At 36.3% G+C, this 18,131-nt stretch overlaps 1 protein-coding gene across 1 annotated transcript in view; it reads right to left on the bottom strand.

Moving 5' to 3' along the window:
• Positions 1 to 2,872: 2,872 nt before the first annotated feature.
• The window catches only part of LOC107662689 (E3 ubiquitin-protein ligase NEDD4-like), a 41,192-nt gene continuing 25,933 nt past the window's right edge, over positions 2,873 to 18,131 (bottom strand). The window contains exons 13-27 of the mRNA XM_016452766.1: positions 15,145 to 15,174; positions 13,755 to 13,809; positions 12,032 to 12,090; positions 10,839 to 10,904; positions 10,259 to 10,488; positions 9,124 to 9,245; positions 8,865 to 8,935; positions 8,493 to 8,588; positions 8,308 to 8,381; positions 8,160 to 8,220; positions 7,249 to 7,308; positions 6,036 to 6,143; positions 4,910 to 4,931; positions 4,542 to 4,614; positions 2,873 to 4,220 (exon numbers count right to left, since the gene is read on the bottom strand). Of these exons, the coding sequence (XP_016308252.1) occupies positions 4,118 to 4,220; positions 4,542 to 4,614; positions 4,910 to 4,931; positions 6,036 to 6,143; positions 7,249 to 7,308; positions 8,160 to 8,220; positions 8,308 to 8,381; positions 8,493 to 8,588; positions 8,865 to 8,935; positions 9,124 to 9,245; positions 10,259 to 10,488; positions 10,839 to 10,904; positions 12,032 to 12,090; positions 13,755 to 13,809; positions 15,145 to 15,174 (1,230 nt within the window). The 3' untranslated portion in view covers positions 2,873 to 4,117. The remainder of the gene's footprint in view (positions 4,221 to 4,541; positions 4,615 to 4,909; positions 4,932 to 6,035; positions 6,144 to 7,248; positions 7,309 to 8,159; positions 8,221 to 8,307; positions 8,382 to 8,492; positions 8,589 to 8,864; positions 8,936 to 9,123; positions 9,246 to 10,258; positions 10,489 to 10,838; positions 10,905 to 12,031; positions 12,091 to 13,754; positions 13,810 to 15,144; positions 15,175 to 18,131) is intronic.

Here is an 18,131-nt window from a genome sequence, read left to right as displayed (position 1 = left end):
GCGGGTGTTGCAGTTGAACAGTCCACAAGTCGTCAAATAAAACGCGCGCATCCATAATAAAACGTGCCTCATACACACGGCTCCGGGGGGGTGAATAAAGGCCTCCTGTAGTGAATGCACGCGTTTTTTTGGTAAGAAAATATCCATATTTCAAAGGTAATTAACACTTTTCTCTCACTTCCGGTATCTGTCATACGCGAAGCCGGTCGACGTATGTTCCATATGTATGTGCAGCGCGCGCGCCTCTGAGATATGCTAGTCTCGCGAGTTTGTTTACAGGAGCAAAGGAAGCAAAGTTTCCTTACTTTAGCAAAGGGAAACCAGTCTCCTCTTGGTTTATATCGAAATCCTCCGACATTTTTCTTTGCAAATCCTCGGTTTGTACTTCTAATTCGTAACCGGCGTTTCGTTTTGTTCTCTCTCCGCATTCGTCACTAATCACACAACGCCGACGTGCTGCATCATCCGCCGGAACGGCTTCTGCGTATGACATACCAGAAGTGAGAGAAAAATTCGCCTACTTGTACTATGCCCTAAAAGTATGTACTCTTTCTGTGAAGAAAAAGTACATACTTTTGAGTATGTAGAAGAAAAAAATTGGCAAGCTTTCGGACATACTACCGTATTGGAATTTCGTTTACTTTGATTTCCTACCGTATTGAAGAGAAATTAAGAGGTACGTTGATCTGCTAGTCGCGGGTCTATCATACCGAGAACTCTGCTCATGTGTTTGCATAATGATGCATTTAAAAATTAATGACCAAACGTATCATTATAAAAGTTCACAGTGTTGCTGCAGATTAAATATAACATGGATAACATTACATTTATAGTTTTTCATCAGGTTAGACTGATTATTTTATCATTTTATCTACCTGTCCGTTGGGCGCGTATATCCACCATGTTTGTAGTTTTTTAACACTTTTAATGCGTATTTGTAGTTCTAATTAAATCCTCGTCCACCGCGCAATGTGTTGTGGGCAATGTTAGCCGTTAGAGTGTGCATCGATCTGCACTTCGAATTCTAACCGGAAGTAGTAGACCATCCGGTAATCTTTGGCATACTTATTTAAACATACTATGATTTGGGACATACTAATTCTATTTTCGAATACTATTTAGGACAGATAATATGTGAATTGGGACGCAGCAATGGATTTGCTACAGGTGGCCTTTATTCACCCCCTGGAGCCCTGTGCGGCACGTTTTATTATGGATGCGCGCGCTTTATTTGACGACTTGTGGACTATTCAACTGCAACATCCGCTGACCAGAGTTGCCAGGTTTTCACAAGAAAACCTGCTCAAACGCTACTCGAAACTAGCCCAATCGCGTTTCGAGGGGGGTCCCCAGTTAAAAATCTCGTTCCAGGGGGGAAAATACACATTTTTTGGCAGGGTTCCCCTGCTAAAATTCGCATTCCAGGGTTTAAATATCATGTTATTGGAGTCGTTTCAACTCGCGGACATGAAAAACAACCTGTGGCATCAGTGTTAAAGTAGCCCAATTCCGTGGGAAAACCGCGGACTTGGCAACACTGCCGCTGACTGCAGTGATAGAGCTTGGAATAGCTAGGACCATTTTTAATATAACTCCGACTGGATTCGTCTGAAAGAAGAAAGTCATATACACCTAGGATGACTCGAGGGTGAGTAAAAACACAAGCTAATTTTCATTTTTGGGTGAACTAATCCTTTAAAATACATTAAAATTAAAAAAAAGTTATTTTAAGTTGTAATAATATTTCACAATATTACTGTTTTTACTGTATTTTTGATCAAATCAATGCAGCCTTGGTAAGCATAAGAGACTTTCAAACACTTTTTTTTTTTAAATCTTACCACCTCAAACTTTTGAAAAATAGTGTATGTATATATAAAACTACTAATACATGTTATTTAAGCAACAACATTTTTATAATATAACTTAAAAGAAATAAATATTTATGATTATTTCCAGATTTTATAGATGTAGGCTTGCAATGTTTAAGCATGAGAGCAGAAAATCAACACAACAGAGAAGTCAACACAGCCTTGAACTAGATTACAAAGAGGGTTGCCAGATTTGACCCGGTTAGCTGTACCTGCAACGTTGAAACAGGTCAAATCAACAGAACATGTAAAATTGCATATCTGTAAAAAGAAAACCCCCACAATAAAGCAAAACTCTGTCCTCCCGTTTGCTTGTTCTTCGACTTCGGACAATCCAGTAAATGACAAAACACACTTTACCTCAACCTCTCAAACTTCAGCTTAAACTGAAACCTAGAACAGACAGGTATTTACAAACCCGACAGCCAACAGTTACAGAAGTAGAAATACCATGAATGTGTTTACCTTGAAATCAATCAATCCAAACCCATCCGATACCATTTCAAGTCTTATTTAGTTGATTTCCTGACACTTTTCGAATAAATCAGTAAAACAACACCACACCTAAATTCCATTTATCAGTTTATTTCAAACAAAGTTATACGAATCGCAAGGTCTTGTGGTGAGCAGGAACCAGACAGTAAATGTTCCTCTTCAATAAAAAAAAAAGAACTGCCCCTACAAAAGTGAAAGGGTAATTTATAACAATAATCATAATATTATCACAAACCTACAGAGCCACAGCGGCCCGAAAAGTGTGAGTGGGGAGGCGCACAGATAAAATACTGGAAAAGAAAATAGAAAAAGAACCAGTCTGAAGTCTGACTCCAGGTGGAGCTCGTTCCTACAGAGCCGATCCGGATTCACACTGACGAACCAGACTGACTCCAGATCAGCTGTAGGGCCGAGCTGTGATCTGATATGTTAGCAGCAGGCCAATTATAAACAAGAGATATTGCACCAAGGAACCGAGTGCTTTTAAAAGAACAAAATAGGGGTGACATGACCCTAGTTTGTGATCAATAAAGTGCCCTTTTAGGTACAGTGGTGTTAGAAGAAACAAGAAAAAACAGAAAGAAAGAAAGAAAGTTTATGTCCTGAAAGTCTACGAGACTTGCAGTGTTGAATCACAGCGCTTTTAAGATAGCTTCACTCTGTGTCGCTCTTTAATACTTCAAACAGATTTAACACGTACAATAAAAGTCCAATCGTGTCTTTCCCCCAAAACAAACTCATTTACAGCATTATGAACAGGTATAATCATAATAAAGATAAGAACAATACTTATTACAATTGAAGAAAACCCTCTCCGACAAACTCATGTCCGATGCATGTCGACGTTTTCCATCTTTGCTCTCAACCAAGAAGGAAAATAGCTTTATAATTACTACGTAATCATATTGAAACACAAGATACATGTTCATGCCAGTTTTCATAGCAATACAATAATTATGTTGATCATTTTTTTGTTCGTTTATTTTTTCTTGTCTTTTTAACCCACAATGATATGGATATTGAATTGAATATAGCCAGGCCACTAATGCATTTCCGATAATGTTGTTTAAAATAGTAAACCACACTGTTGGTACAAATAATCCGTTTACTCTGTAAGAATGATAATAACAGCGATAATAATAAACTATTAAAAACAATTCCCGTTGCTTCTTGGCGTTGCAAAAGAAGATAAAAAAATAATCCTCGACGAAGGAAGGAAGGAAGGAAGGAAGGGGAAACTTGGCGTACTTTGCGGGATAAGGGAGGATGAGGATGTGTCCTTCATCCTGGCTGTGATTCCTAAGGTAATCTGGTGTTAGTAAGACCTGATAAGAGAGTTGCCTCTTCACTGAACTTATATTATGTTTGTGGAATTAATGGGATTGGTTGCGGTGGTATATCAAGGCCACGCCCACTCTGAGGCCACACCCAAATACTGAAGTTTCTTATTTACTATCAAAATAAAAGTCGTCACGGCCTCAGAGCTGGATTTTGAAATAAAACGTGTTATTAGAGAGCATGATTTGTGGGCTGTTTGGCATCAAAACGGGTTCACAGCCAATGTCGTTCCAGCTAGACAGATTACATGCATATACTGTGCTGACATCACACACCTGCGACTGCTGGGATCTGGCTGTACAATGGCAACTCGAGAGTGTGTATATGTGAGTATAGACGTGTGTGCGAGTGTGTTGTACATGTCTTTGCTCATCGGTTGCATTAGGAGATCGCATGGATATAAAGGGATTTCTTTAGTCGACGCCTTCAAAGCCTTGGGCGTTTTCCACCGCCATCAGAAGCTTCTCTCGCAGGTCTTCAAATGACTCGTACGTCGGGAGGTCCAGGCGATTAAAGCTGCGTGGGAAGAAAACATAACGGAATCATTGAGATAAACTAAATGCAAACATTTAGTTGTTTTTAAATTAAAAGAGAGTGACATCTTTTCAGAATATCCCCAAATTGTTTTTGGTATGTTCCCAAAACAAAACAAAACACAACAAAACAAAAACAATAAAAAAAAAATAAAAAATGTTTTTTAAATACTGAAATTAAATAAATAGAAAAATAAAAAATAGAATAAAAAATAAAATAAAATAATCCCTTCCACGGGAGATGATTGGAAAACATATAGATGTGTTTGAGTATATAAAGTGGTCAAATCCCTCTAGGTCTTACCAGGTGTGAGCACGAGGGAGTTTGTCAGGTGTCCCCCACTGCTCGATAGTAAACAACTGCGGCCCATTGGAACCTGCAACAGATCACGTGACTCATCAAGGACCAATCAGGAATGGAGCCTATTCATTATATAGGTCTCAAAGGGAAATACTAAGATCTGAAAACAGAGGAAGCTGCTACAAACATCTTCTTATAGACTGCATTAAATTGTCAAGAGAAATAATACTACAATTGTACTACAACGCCAGTGACATTTTCTGAAAAACAAACATACATTTACAAAATTACACACACATATATATTATATTATATTATATTATATTATATTATATTATCTGAGTTGAGATGTAGAGAGACATAGTTAATACCAATAACTTTCGTCTCTTTATACTACAGTAAGGAAAACATTTTCCAGAGAATAAGTTCTCAAAACAACCACGCCAGGGAACCAAGGTAGTTTTTCTCTTAAAATAAATAAATTTAGAATTCTATTCAAATAATCATCAGTAGAAAACCTCTACTTAAAGCTTTTCTAGTTAATGTGCCAGTAATCAACTGGTTTAATTCTGTATGACATTTTTTTGGTGTTTGGCATTTCCATCATATTTTAATGGGGGAACAGGATCAGAAAATGCCACAAGCTGGACTTAAACCTGCACTGTTGGAGCCAGGGGTCAAAGTTGGGCCAGTAAACCCCTGCTAGCAGATGCCATAACTACACCATTCAGGGGGGGGGGGAATCATCTTTCTTCATGGACTGTTATTCAAAAATTAAATAAATATGAATAGGTCTATAGATGTTACGAACGTCCTTGGATGTACAGCTCTGACCCGATAGATTAACTTCACAACTGAAGAAATTTGTGCCTAATTTCACATAGACTTCAAACCATTTTTCAAATATGACACATTTGCTGTATAAATGTACTGGAGAGTAAATCTGTATGTATTTACCTATGTGTGTGTAGAAAAAGCATGTCTGGATCCAGACCACTGATAAGACGTTCCTAATGCGTACCATGACTCTTTCATCAGAGTAAACACTCGATGAGCCTCACATCAAACAGACTTTGATCGGTAACTGCCCGCAGTGCACTTGGCATGGGGTCAGACACACTCATGCATACAAAAGTTTGGACACACTTGACTAAATTAGTTCCTCATGATCTTTAAAATCTTTTGATCTAAATGTTTGTTTAAATGCCTCAAATTAATTCTGAAGAAAAATATGCATTCATGACTTATTTACAAAACTAACATTCTATTTTTTTAATGCATTAGTTTGAGGAGATCATTCCAGGATGCACCCATGAAGTTAAAATAAACATGAGATTGTTTAGATTTTTTTTTTGTTTTCAGTCACTACATCTGTAATATTTCATAGTTCATATGGTTTTACTACTGCTATAAATGTGAAAAAATAGGAATAATAATGAATAAGTGTGTCCAAAATGTTTGCACACAAAAAAACACAGGCTATGTGCTTCTCCATACCTTCCAGAACCACTGGATCACAGGGTGATTAGGACAGTAGCCGTTCTTATAGATGGTGTGCTGCCTCCAGTCATTGACGTCCACGTCTCCCAGACCACACATCAGCAGCTGGAGACAGAGAATACAGCACAATAAACACACTAACACACACAGACCAACATCACACCACAGTTACTCAACTTCAGAAAGCATTATATATAAAAATAAACCATGTTTAGGGTCGATGGGAAGTCGTGGCCTAATGGTTAGAGAGTCGGACTCGTAACCCAAAGGTTGCGGGTTCGAGTCTCGTACCGGCAGGGATTGTAGGTGGGGGGAGTGAATGTACAGCGCTCTCTCCCACCTTCAGTACCACGACTGAGGTGCCCTTGAGCAAGGCACCGAACCCCCACTGCTCCGGGTGTGTGTTCACTGCTGTGTGTGTGTTCGGATGGGATAAATGCAGAGCACTAATTCCGAGTATGGGTCACCATACTTGGCCACAATGTCCCTTTCCTTAATAAGATTTTTTTTTAAATGTTTTTAAAGGACATCTCTTATGCTCACTAAGGGTGCTAAAAGGCTGGATAAAAAATAAAGACAGTAATATTGCGAAATTTTATTACAATTTTAAAAAATTTGTAAAAATGTTTTTAATAAATAAATTATATATATATACACAGATATTATTATTTACTTTTTTTTTTTTTACATTATTTCTGTAATGGCAAAGCTGAATTCTCAGTCTTCTACTATGATGATTTGGTACTCAGTAATTATTATCAATATTACATTTTTGAAATTTGTGACAAAAAATGTATTGGCAATGTCTTTACTGTCACTTTTGAGTGTCCTTGCATAATAAAAGTAATTAAAATAAAAAATAATCATAAAAAAATAATTTAAAAAAATCATCCTGACCTTTAACTTTTTAACAATTGTGTGTGTGTGTTTGAACAATACTATTGTATAATATGGTGTATAGTATACAGTACCCGAAATGTTTTATGTACTGCTTGTGGCAATACAATTTTCTACAATACAATTTTCTGAAACTTAAAAGTACTTTATTTGATTTGATTTTCTTCTATATTTGGAGTCGATTCATTCAACAAAATACTGGCTTTTTTTTGCACTTTTTTTTTTGTATAATTCTATGAAAGTCTTGGACATGGAGGATTCAGTCTCCATGACAACTGCAGGCACGAGCAATGGGTATGTGGGAAGTTGTTACCTCCAGTTCGTTTTCGTCAAAAATCTTTATCAAGTCGATGGGAATGAGTTCAGTGAAGCCCTGTGAAACAGACATGTGAAACATGATCAAAACATTGCATGTCATTATAGCATATTGGCATGCAGCAAGCGTGCACGACGAGTCCTCAAAAGTGAAGCCATAGCGTCTAGATCACCCCCAGGTGACTGGCTGCAGTATAGGTCATAACCCCCGCCCTCTCCATGTAATCTAATGGGATGTGAGACAAACTAAATAATCAAATTACACTTCAAATACATTTTTTCCAAAGATGGTTTCCGTCATTTTAGGTAGTTCTTATCATGCAGATGTATGTCCAAGTGTTCGTTTTTCTTAACAAATTTGCTTTTAACTAGTTATTTGATGCTATAAAAACATCATCACGTGGTGTCATTGTGAGCTTGCGATTGGGTCTGCGGGAGTTTGGGCAGGACTTTGATACCGCGGCTGCACCTCACGACACTACTGCGCAGACTCTGGCTCCAAATGACGTCATTTTCACAAGATGACAGCGGCCATACTGAAAATGTTTTGGCTTCACTTTTCTATAGTGGAAGGAAGTGTCGTCCATCTTTTTTTTTACAGTCTATGGCAGGGGTCACCAGACTCGGTCCTGGAGGGCCGTTGTCCTGCAGAGTTTAGCTCCAACCCTAATTAAACACACCTGAACCAGCTAATCAAGCTCTTACTAGGTATACTTGAAACTCGCAGGCAGGTGTGTTGAGGCAAGTTAGAGCTAAACTCTGCAGGACACCGGCCCTCCAGGATCAAGTTTGGTGACACCTGGTCAATGGCATGCAGCCATAAGGAATATCCAAACTTCTGCTACCACCTAGTGGCAATACATGGAACTACAGATAACTTTTTATTGTGTGGGGGATTTGATCATGTACCTCCAAAAAGGCGTTCATCTGTTTCTGGACCCGGTTCACAAACCGCCACTGAATCACCAGGCTGTGCAGAGCCAAAAAATACGAGAGATTTTGTTAGTATAAAATGCCATATGCAAGAATTTACAAATAGAGCAAGAGAGCAACTCACTCTATGTATTCTTTTTTGTTGTCATTGGTTACAACCATGTCTGAGCCGCTTGGCTTCAAATCCACCTGATATGTCTATAAATATATGTATAAAAAAAACATTAACAAAAATACCACAATAACATTTTTTTTCATTGAAAATGACTTACTTCAACAAAAACATATTTAGACACATAATGCTGTTACCTGTCCAAAGTTGTCCTCATCAATGCAGAACCGCAAGTCCAGTTCTGTGGGGTCGTTTTCCAGAATCCACTTGAGAGAGTTGTAGTATTCACTGTCCTACATGGTGTACATGAACATTAAACAGGAGTGAGAAAAATGAGAAAAGTATACATGTGCACAGACACACTAAATTCAGATCAATGCCTTCAAACAACATACTTCAATGAGAATTCTGTTTTATGAGGTTTCTGCACTGTTCTGCTGTGGGTTATATCTTAAAATTGGTGTGTGTGTGTGTGTGTGTGTGTGTGTGTGTTATATCTCAAAAAATGTGTGTGTGTGTGTGTGTGTGTGTGTGTGTGTGTGTGTGTGTGTGTGTGTGTGAGAACGCACCACTGACTCCATATCATTCAGTGTGATCTGTTTGCCCAGCATCATTTTATAGAATGGTCGAATGAAGAAACCTGCAAAAGCAAACAAGAAGAATACATTTCTGTTTGTAACAGGGAACAGCAACTACAAATCAAATCCCAAAACAAACAAAAAAATAATTATAATAACATGATAATAATAAAAAAAGTGAACTATAAAAATAGAGAAAGTGTCACATGAAAATGCTTCAGATCAGCTCTTAAAAAACAGGTTTAAGTACCGTCTAACAGCTTTCCGTGATACACAGCCATGCCAGCCACCCGACCGATGAACTTGAAGTATGAGAGGTGATCCTCATTACAGAGGCCAGAGTTTGGATTGATCTGAAGGGTGTAGTTATCTCTGCAGACAGACAGAAGGGAGACGTTAAATGAATGAATTATGATGCCAGCTCTGCTGCGTTCTCTAATGAGTGTCAGTGGAGGAGATCTAACAACATAACAGACCAGCTCTGTAACACAAGAAGAAATGCTTGCTTTCTTTCAGAACAACAATACAGACAGAAAGACATAGATATATACTGACAGAGACAGATAAATGTATATACAGACAGGCAGATATATAGATAGATAGAGATAGATAGATATATAGATAGATAGATAGAGAGACAGACATGTAAATATATAGATAGACAGATATATACATAGATAGACATGAAGACAAGACAGATGAACAAATAAAGACAGAAAAAATCTGACAGATTGATATACAGGCAGACAGATAAAAAATATATAATAAACAGATTATAAAATAAAAATAAGGGAACAAACAGAGAACACAAAAAAATGGAGATGCCTGCTCACAGCTAAATAATGTCACAACTACAAAACACCATTAAAAGTGAAAATCAATATATTGTTTTCTGTGAAGGAGTAAACAGGATGATTTTCACATCACTTTGAACCAAAAACTCTAGGCTACAAGATCCAGTTCTCAAAAGTCTTGTGAACAAATGTTCTGTATGTTTTATGGCCTTATTTCAATTACTTAAAAATGTTAGTTTTTCACTAACCACGCATAAACATTGCTTTCTCAAAAACACAATCATGTATTGTACTTTTGGACTTTAGCCATTCATATGTTTATAAGCAACTGAAAAAAACACAAATGTCAGGGCATGTCAAAACTTCTTCAGGCCCCCAAAACACCCTCGGACCCCAGAGGGTTAAGAACTTCAAAGACAGGCGAAATGCCAGTTAGCTAGTCTGATCTCTGGGATGAGCACTAAAAGGAGATGCAGATACGAGGTGAGAAGTGGAGGTGGGAGGTTAAGGATTTACGTGTCAGTTCGAGCAAATCTGCCAAAGAAGCTCAAACTCGACAAAACTGTAGTGGACAAACACTTGGACACTTACGTGGCCGAGTACTCAAACAGCCCATAATAAGGGTTAAACATCTCCTTGGAGAGCAGGAAGAACCATTCTCTGGCCACGCCCCCATAGTCCAGCCCTTTCTCCGATTCAAACTCGATCCACAGACGGGCCTTCAGACTGTCGGGTTTCTTCAGGGACATGATTCGTCTGTACGACTCCTCAAAGATGTTATTCCTGTGCAGCTTCATCTCGAAACGGTTTGGAATATCTGCCTGTGGGAGAGAGAGAGAGAGAGAGAGAGAGATTCAAATAACAGAGTTGCATTCATGAAATTTGGATGAATAAAATCACAGAATAATAAACTGAAGATTACGATTAGCTACAAGCTTTGAGTGTCACACTAACATCTAGACTTAATATTAAGGTTTGAAACAATCACAGCACTGTAAACGGCTGCGTTTCTGTCGTGTGAAGAACAATTTAACACCCAATGGTAAAAAAAAGAAAACGCTCTTCACTCCTCGACAAGGATTTCACAAGGAATAAATGAGAGTGTCTAGGAATACAGTATGTGACAGGAAAGAGCTCACTGTAATGTCTCTGAAAACGCTTCATTTCTTACCGGCTTCTTTAACTTCTTTCTGAAGTAATCATACTTCTGCTTGAATTCTCTGGAATATGGCACCGCCTAAAAGAAGACAAATAAACAATTGAATACATAAATGTAACATAAGGATAACAACAAATACCAACGGACAAGCAAGAAAACAAACATGAGTTTGGAAATTATTCGAAATGTTTTCAAAAGAAAATCTGATATATATTATATAGTATATTTGTATAAATATCACAAAAACACATTCTGGCCAGGCCATATTTCAAATGAGTATTTTGAAAATGAATTTGAGTGAATGAATAAATTTTTTTAAATGCATAAACATTTAAAATGAAAATGGCCTCTATTTTTTTATTGTGACATAGCTTTTTTGGAATTTTAGTGTATTGAGAAAAAAAAAGAAGTAATTTTTATGTTGTAATACTGTACCTCTAATTTAATCTGTTTTTTTTTTTAAATAGATTATTTAACATTTTTAACTGTAATGCAATAAAACTGCAAAATTGCAGTAATGAGGATCATTGTGATAAATGCGTATTATTTATTATTACTACTACTACTAAAAATAATCGCACAACAAATATTTAAACTAAACGTTAGCCATCAAAATATTTTGAAAAAGTATTTTCTTCCCCTACTTCTGACAAATCTCCTTGTATTCTGTACCAATTTTTTTTTATATGTGACCCTGGAGCACAAAACCAGTCTTAAGTCGCTGGGGTATATTTGTAGCAATAGCCAAAAATACATTGTATGGGTCAAAATTATTGATTTTTCTTTTATGCCAAAAATCATTAGGATATTAAGTAAAGATAATGTTCCATGAAGATATTTTGTAAATTTCCTACAGTAAATGTATCAAAACGTAATTTTTGATTAGTAATATGCATCGCTAAGAACTTCATTTGGACAACTTTAAAGGCGATTTTCTCAATATTTTGATTTGTTTGCACCCTCAGATTCCAGATTTCCAAATAGTTGTATCTCGGCCAAATATTGTCCTATCCTAACAAACCACACATCAGTGAAAAGCTTATTTATTCAGCTTTCATATTATGTATAAACCTCAATTTTGAAAAATTGACCCTTATGACTGGTTTTGTGGTCCAGGGTCACATATAACAAAACGCCAACAGTGTTATAGGAGAACAGAGACAGGATAATAGAAAGACTGTGACAGAGAATAAAAGTACACTCACAGGTCCAGTTATGGCAGGACTCTGGAGGCGAGGGTCTTCCCACTGTGTTTTTTTGGTGTCTGAGGAGGAGAAGAGGAATTTTACAAGCCTTTATAAGCCTCACATTTTTATTGCTATTTGGTACAAATTAAATTTACAGAAAACCTTAAGTTTCAATGTGTAAACAAACTTTCAATGTGGTGGTTCTACATAAATCAGTGTACACACCACTAGAGGTCGTTTGTGAATGTGTGGAGCTGACAAACAGAACAGGTGTATATCGACCACGGCAGCAGACTCAGCAGTGCTTGAACACACCTGTGTTGTGACGGACACTGAGGACACGTCCGAGTTTAATGATGCATGAGAAAAATGATCTCACAACTTATGTTACCTTTAACATCTAAATAGTTATTGATCACACAGCACAGAATAAAGTTACTGAGACAAAACAACAAATAGGAACTTGAGAGCATATCTGTGAATGGAGCCTGCATTACTGTATGTGTAAAACAGAAGGCAGGTGGATTACAGACAGCAAAACTATGCTGCATTACAAGGCACCTCATTTTGGTCACATTGTAAAGCAGCGTAAAATAATTTCAAACGCCAATTTGAATAAAAGCATCTGCCAAACGCATAAATGTAATTAATTAAAATGTAGCTTTCTACCCACTATTACAGTATGTTTAGAGTGATGTAAAGACCATCAAAATATATAAAAAAAGTCTTATTGTTAAAAACTATTGTTATCAATTGCATAAAACAGTCATTTCTGACTAGACCATATAAAGCAAAATTAAATGTAATTTGATAATATAAATTTTTGTTCGTCTTAAATGCTACTGTTCAAAAGTTTGGGGTTAGAAAGATTTTTTAAAAAGAAATTACTACTTTTATTCAGCAAGGATACGCAACTGTTTTTTAACAATGATTAAATTGAGAAATGTTTCTTAAGCTCCAAATCATCATATTAGAATGATGTCTGAAGGATCATGTGACACTGAAGATTGGAGTAATGATGCTGAAAATTCAGCTTTGCATCATAAGAGACAAAAAAAAACCTTTTAAAAAATTACAGACTTCAAACTTTTGAACGATAGTTTATGTATATTTTTTAAGGATTTTGAGTTTTGGTTAAAGTGGTGATCAACTGCTAAATTGGTTTGAATAATAAAAAAAAATGAATAGTAAAATAAAATAAAATATCTTAAATAAAAATAATAAATAAAAATATCTTTATTTGTGTTCCAAAGATGAACGGAGGTCTTACGGGTTTGGAACGACATGAGGGTGAGTAATTAATGACATAATTTTCATTTTTGGGTGAACTATCCCTTTAATGTGTGTGTTAAATATAATTTAAGCAATATTTTTGATAACTTAAAGGGATAGTTCACCCAAAAATTAAACCTGTATGAAATTCAAAAGAAGATTTCTTTGAAGAATGTGGGTAACCAAACACAGTTGATAGTCCCATTGACTTCCACAGTATTTTTTTCCCCCATAATATGGAAGTCAATGGGGACCAGCAACTGTTTAAATACCAACATTCTTCAAAAAGTCTTCTTTTGTGTTCAACAGAAGAAAAAAATCATGCAGGTTTAAAACAACTCGAGGGTGAATAAATGATGACAACTTTCATTTTTGGGTGAACTATCCCTTTAAGTTAACATGTTAATTTAAATACGGTTTCACTCAAATGTGTCTGCTGCTTATTGTGTCAGTAAATGAGTGTCCTTACTATGGTCGATGTAAAAGGTTCTTCCGTCTGCGTGCACTCGTTCCTCCCACCCAGGCTGCAGAGATTCAGAGAGAGAAAAAAACAGAGGCATTAAGATCAGACGAAACCACCAGACCTGATACACCAACACAACAACTGTAACGGATAATGTGACGGGAGGAAGAACAGAAAGATATGACGATTCCTCGGTTCAAGTGTGGGAGAGCTTTCACGACAGGGTTCCACTGGCATGCAGAAGAGACCTCGTTTATTCACTCTCACCCTGACAAACACGCACTCGCATTCACATACTGCCCCTCTTTTGAGAGCGGAGACCCCCCCGAGACCTGCAAACCCACGTCGATACCAACATCACAAGAAACTGCCAGGCCTGACGAAAATCACAGCCAACAATTCATAACCCACGACATTAAGGGAAGCTGTTTGACGACCCACACATGGGATCCGGAGAGGGGACAAGACCTTCGTTCACGACTGAGAGACTGTGAGCCAGCACTGAAGACAAGCGCTCTCGTGCTGAACGGGCATCAACCAAAAACTGGCATCGAATGAAGCACAGGATGGACACTGTGCAGGGGTGGAGGATGCAGAGGAGAGGATGGATGGATGATGGAGAAATGATAACCAACACAACCAGATACGAGATACGTGCAGGGAAAAATATAAAGAGAGAAAGACGGAGACACAGGACAAACAGAGCTTAATAGAAGGGTTCTGGAAGTAAAAATCCCATTCAAAATATCCAGTTAAGAAAATGTACACAAACACTCAAAACACACATACCAAGAGTTTTGGGATTTTAAAGGGATGGCATATGCTAATGTAAATGCTACAGTAATATTTGGTGGATCACAACCCAAAACCCTATATTTTGTTGGAAATTCGGCTGACACTTCAATATATTTGGCCTGGTTTTTAAACCATGTGCAGATAAATCCTACTGTTTATGCATTTACAAACCTGTAATTTCTCCTAATCAGACAGTATAATTTGAATAATTTTGCATATTTGATAAAAATTAAATTAAATTAAATTAAAATATGCACTGTGTACGGTCACTGGTATCAGCTGAGAATCACTGATTTAAAAAAAAATTTTGAGATCCCTATCAAGAAAATTAATGGAAAAAATACTTCTGGAACCAAGGCTGCTTAAATGTGGGCAGTCAGTATCGAGCTCTATAACTGAAAGCACTGAACAAAAAACAAAAAAGAAATCAGAACAAGAAAAAAACAACAACAACAACAACGAAGACTGACAATAAAAGAGTGAATGCGGGAGTAAAACAGAAAGGGAAAAAGAAGGACAGTCATCCATGCCAGCAAGGATAAGAAAGGTGGAGAGGTCAGAGGGTGGACAGGCTGGTGGGCAGGCAGGTAAACACGCAGGCAGAGAGAGGACCGACCTCCTCTGGAAGATTCTGCCACAAACAGCATCAAGCGTAGAGCGAACCATGTTCCCCCACGCCACCGAAAGAGAAATCACACACACACACACACACACACACACCACCAGCTTGTGAGACAGAACTGCAATCAATGCAGTGGGAATCATTTATATAGGGTTTAAAAAAGAAGAAAAACAGTGTTGTTATTGTTAACTAAAACTATTAACATCAATTTAAATGAAGATCAAATCAAATAAAAAATAAATATTTTATTATATACTTAAACTTAAACATGACAAAGCACATAACAATTACTAATTTATGTATAAATTATGTATAAATTTAAATTAAAATGGAAAAAATAAATCAAATTCAAAATATGAATACTATATTAGCATATAGATTCTGCCACAAACAGCATCAAGCGTAGAGCGAACCATGTTCCCCCACGCCACCGAAAGAGAAATCACACACACACACACACACACACACACCACCAGCTTGTGAGACAGAACTGCAATCAATGCAGTGGGAATCATTTATATAGGGTTTAAAAAAGAAGAAAAACAGTGTTGTTATTGTTAACTAAAACTATTAACATCAATTTAAATGAAGATCAAATCAAATAAAAAATAAATATTTTATTATATACTTAAACTTAAACATGACAAAGCACATAACATAATTACTAATTTATGTATAAATTATATATAAATTTAAATTAAAATGGAAAAAATAAATCCAATTCAAAATATTAATACTATATTAGCATATAAATAATACTAAAAAAAGACCTCAGGAATGTACTAGTTGATGGACAAAGGACGGAAAAGTATATTCTTAGATATTTGATATAAAAATCAATGATTTGCAGTCATATGACTTGTTACTTATAACTAATATATTTGCATATATTAATGTACTTTTAATTTACTTGCATGTGCATGGCATTTTCAACATTACATGAAAACAGGCATGAAAATAGATGTTTATTAGATAAGTCCCTGTTTCCTGGCACGTATTTTCCTGCTGTTGTGTCATTAGTTACGGTTTTCCCATTCAATTGTCAGACTTAATCCTATTTTTTGCTTTGCAGATTGAATTAGTTTCGCGATTCTCGTAAGATATCACTGTTGCTTTCATGATTCTGCATCGCTGTGTCACAACACAAGGACACATGTCACACCAGGCTGTTGAAAGAGCTCGGATTGTGGGTAATATTGCTCAACGGCACTCTTTTTGCACTCACAGGAAAAATCAAATTCAAAATATGAATACTATATTAGCATATAAATAATACTAAAAAAAGACCTCAGGAATGTACTAGTTGATGGACAAAGGACGGAAAAGTATATTCTTAGATATTTGATATAAAAATCAATGATTTGCAGTCATATGACTTGTTACTTATAACTAATATATTTGCATATATTAATGTACTTTTAATTTACTTGCATGTGCATGGCATTTTCAACATTACATGAAAACAGGCATGAAAATAGATGTTTATTAGATAAGTCCCTGTTTCCTGGCACGTATTTCCACTGAAAACCTGAGAAGAGAAGGTGTGATTAAAAAACACCGGCATATAAGTATTTCTGCTAGGTGGGGGGGAAAAAAATCATTAAGAGTTTCTTCACAATCACATCATGTGAGATGCATATTGCATCAACTCTTGCTTAAAGACGAGTCAAAAACCAAACTTTTCTCAAACACATATGAAACGATAAAAAAACTTGTGAACTCACTGGAGATCATTTGTGCTACCAGGGATGCATTATTCCTTGGGTTCAAAAATTAATTAAATTTTTTATTTACTGCTCATAAATATAAATAGTGCTTTAAAACACATTTTTGCCGATATATAAACAGGATTATTTATTATTTATAGTATTTATGGGAATATTTAGAATATCTTTGAGGTTCTTGTGATGAGGCAGACTCTGAAATGAGGTGACAACACAAAACGTCATTTCACTTCTCATATTTCCATTGATATTGGCTTAATGTGAGTAAAGTTTCACGTTGCCACATGGAGTTCTGAAGAAAAAAAAAGTTCGCTACACAAGTCACAACAGCTGTTTTCTTTAGCAAACCCTTTTATATCTGAATAGAATCTGCTGTTATTTAAATTGTATTAAGTTGCATTTCCTTATAAAGTTACCGGGCAACTCGCGAGCATTGCATTTACTTGCCAAAGGCAATTTTGGCGCTTATCAAGTGTTCATTTTGGACTAGATTTCAGTACTGTTCTTGGCTATATATATATATATACACACACATACACATATACATACACATATATATATGTAGTATTTTTAAGATGTATAATACATTTTGTATTATATAATATTATGCATAATTTTAAATCAGGAACATTTCTTGGTTAGTACTTAGTACTTTCAGCAGACATATTAACATATACATATTTTTTTGTTAGTACTTTCAACATACATATTTTATTTCAGCTAGTTGCCAAAGTAATTCTCATTTATTATTCATTTAAATATAAAATATTATTTTTTTATGTTTATTTATATTTTATTTTATTTCAAGTAATAAGAGTAATAAACAAATGCTTAATGATGAGATATAAATAGATAGCAGCAGTGATCACAGCTGCAAATAAACCACAGTTATGTCAGCAAATGGAACTGTAGATCTGTTCCAAAACCTAAAGAGCTGCCGTGCTGCAGCATCACAAAACATACATGACTACAAAACTTGACTATAGCCCTATTCGCACGGGATTAGTATTACCTGGTGACCTCCGGTCATTTGTAATAATTGCGGAGGTTGTCGGTGATCTTAATCCCGTGCGAATCGGCCATGTCTGTAATTTGTAAAGTAAAAATTCCCCCGCAAAAGACCTACCATATTTCGCAGAACACCGAGGTCCTGTGATAATATTAGTCCCGTGCGAATCGGCATTTCTGTGATTCGGCCAGCATTTGGCAGGTCGTATATAATTTTTCGAGGTTTTTGTTTGC

This window comes from Sinocyclocheilus anshuiensis, unplaced genomic scaffold, assembly GCF_001515605.1.
Source record: "Sinocyclocheilus anshuiensis isolate Anshui unplaced genomic scaffold, SAMN03320099.WGS_v1.1 scaffold457, whole genome shotgun sequence".
NCBI classification, from domain to species: domain Eukaryota; kingdom Metazoa; phylum Chordata; class Actinopteri; order Cypriniformes; family Cyprinidae; genus Sinocyclocheilus; species Sinocyclocheilus anshuiensis.
Note: the sequence above shows the minus strand (reverse complement) of the source record. Positions and strands in the feature narration are given on the sequence as shown.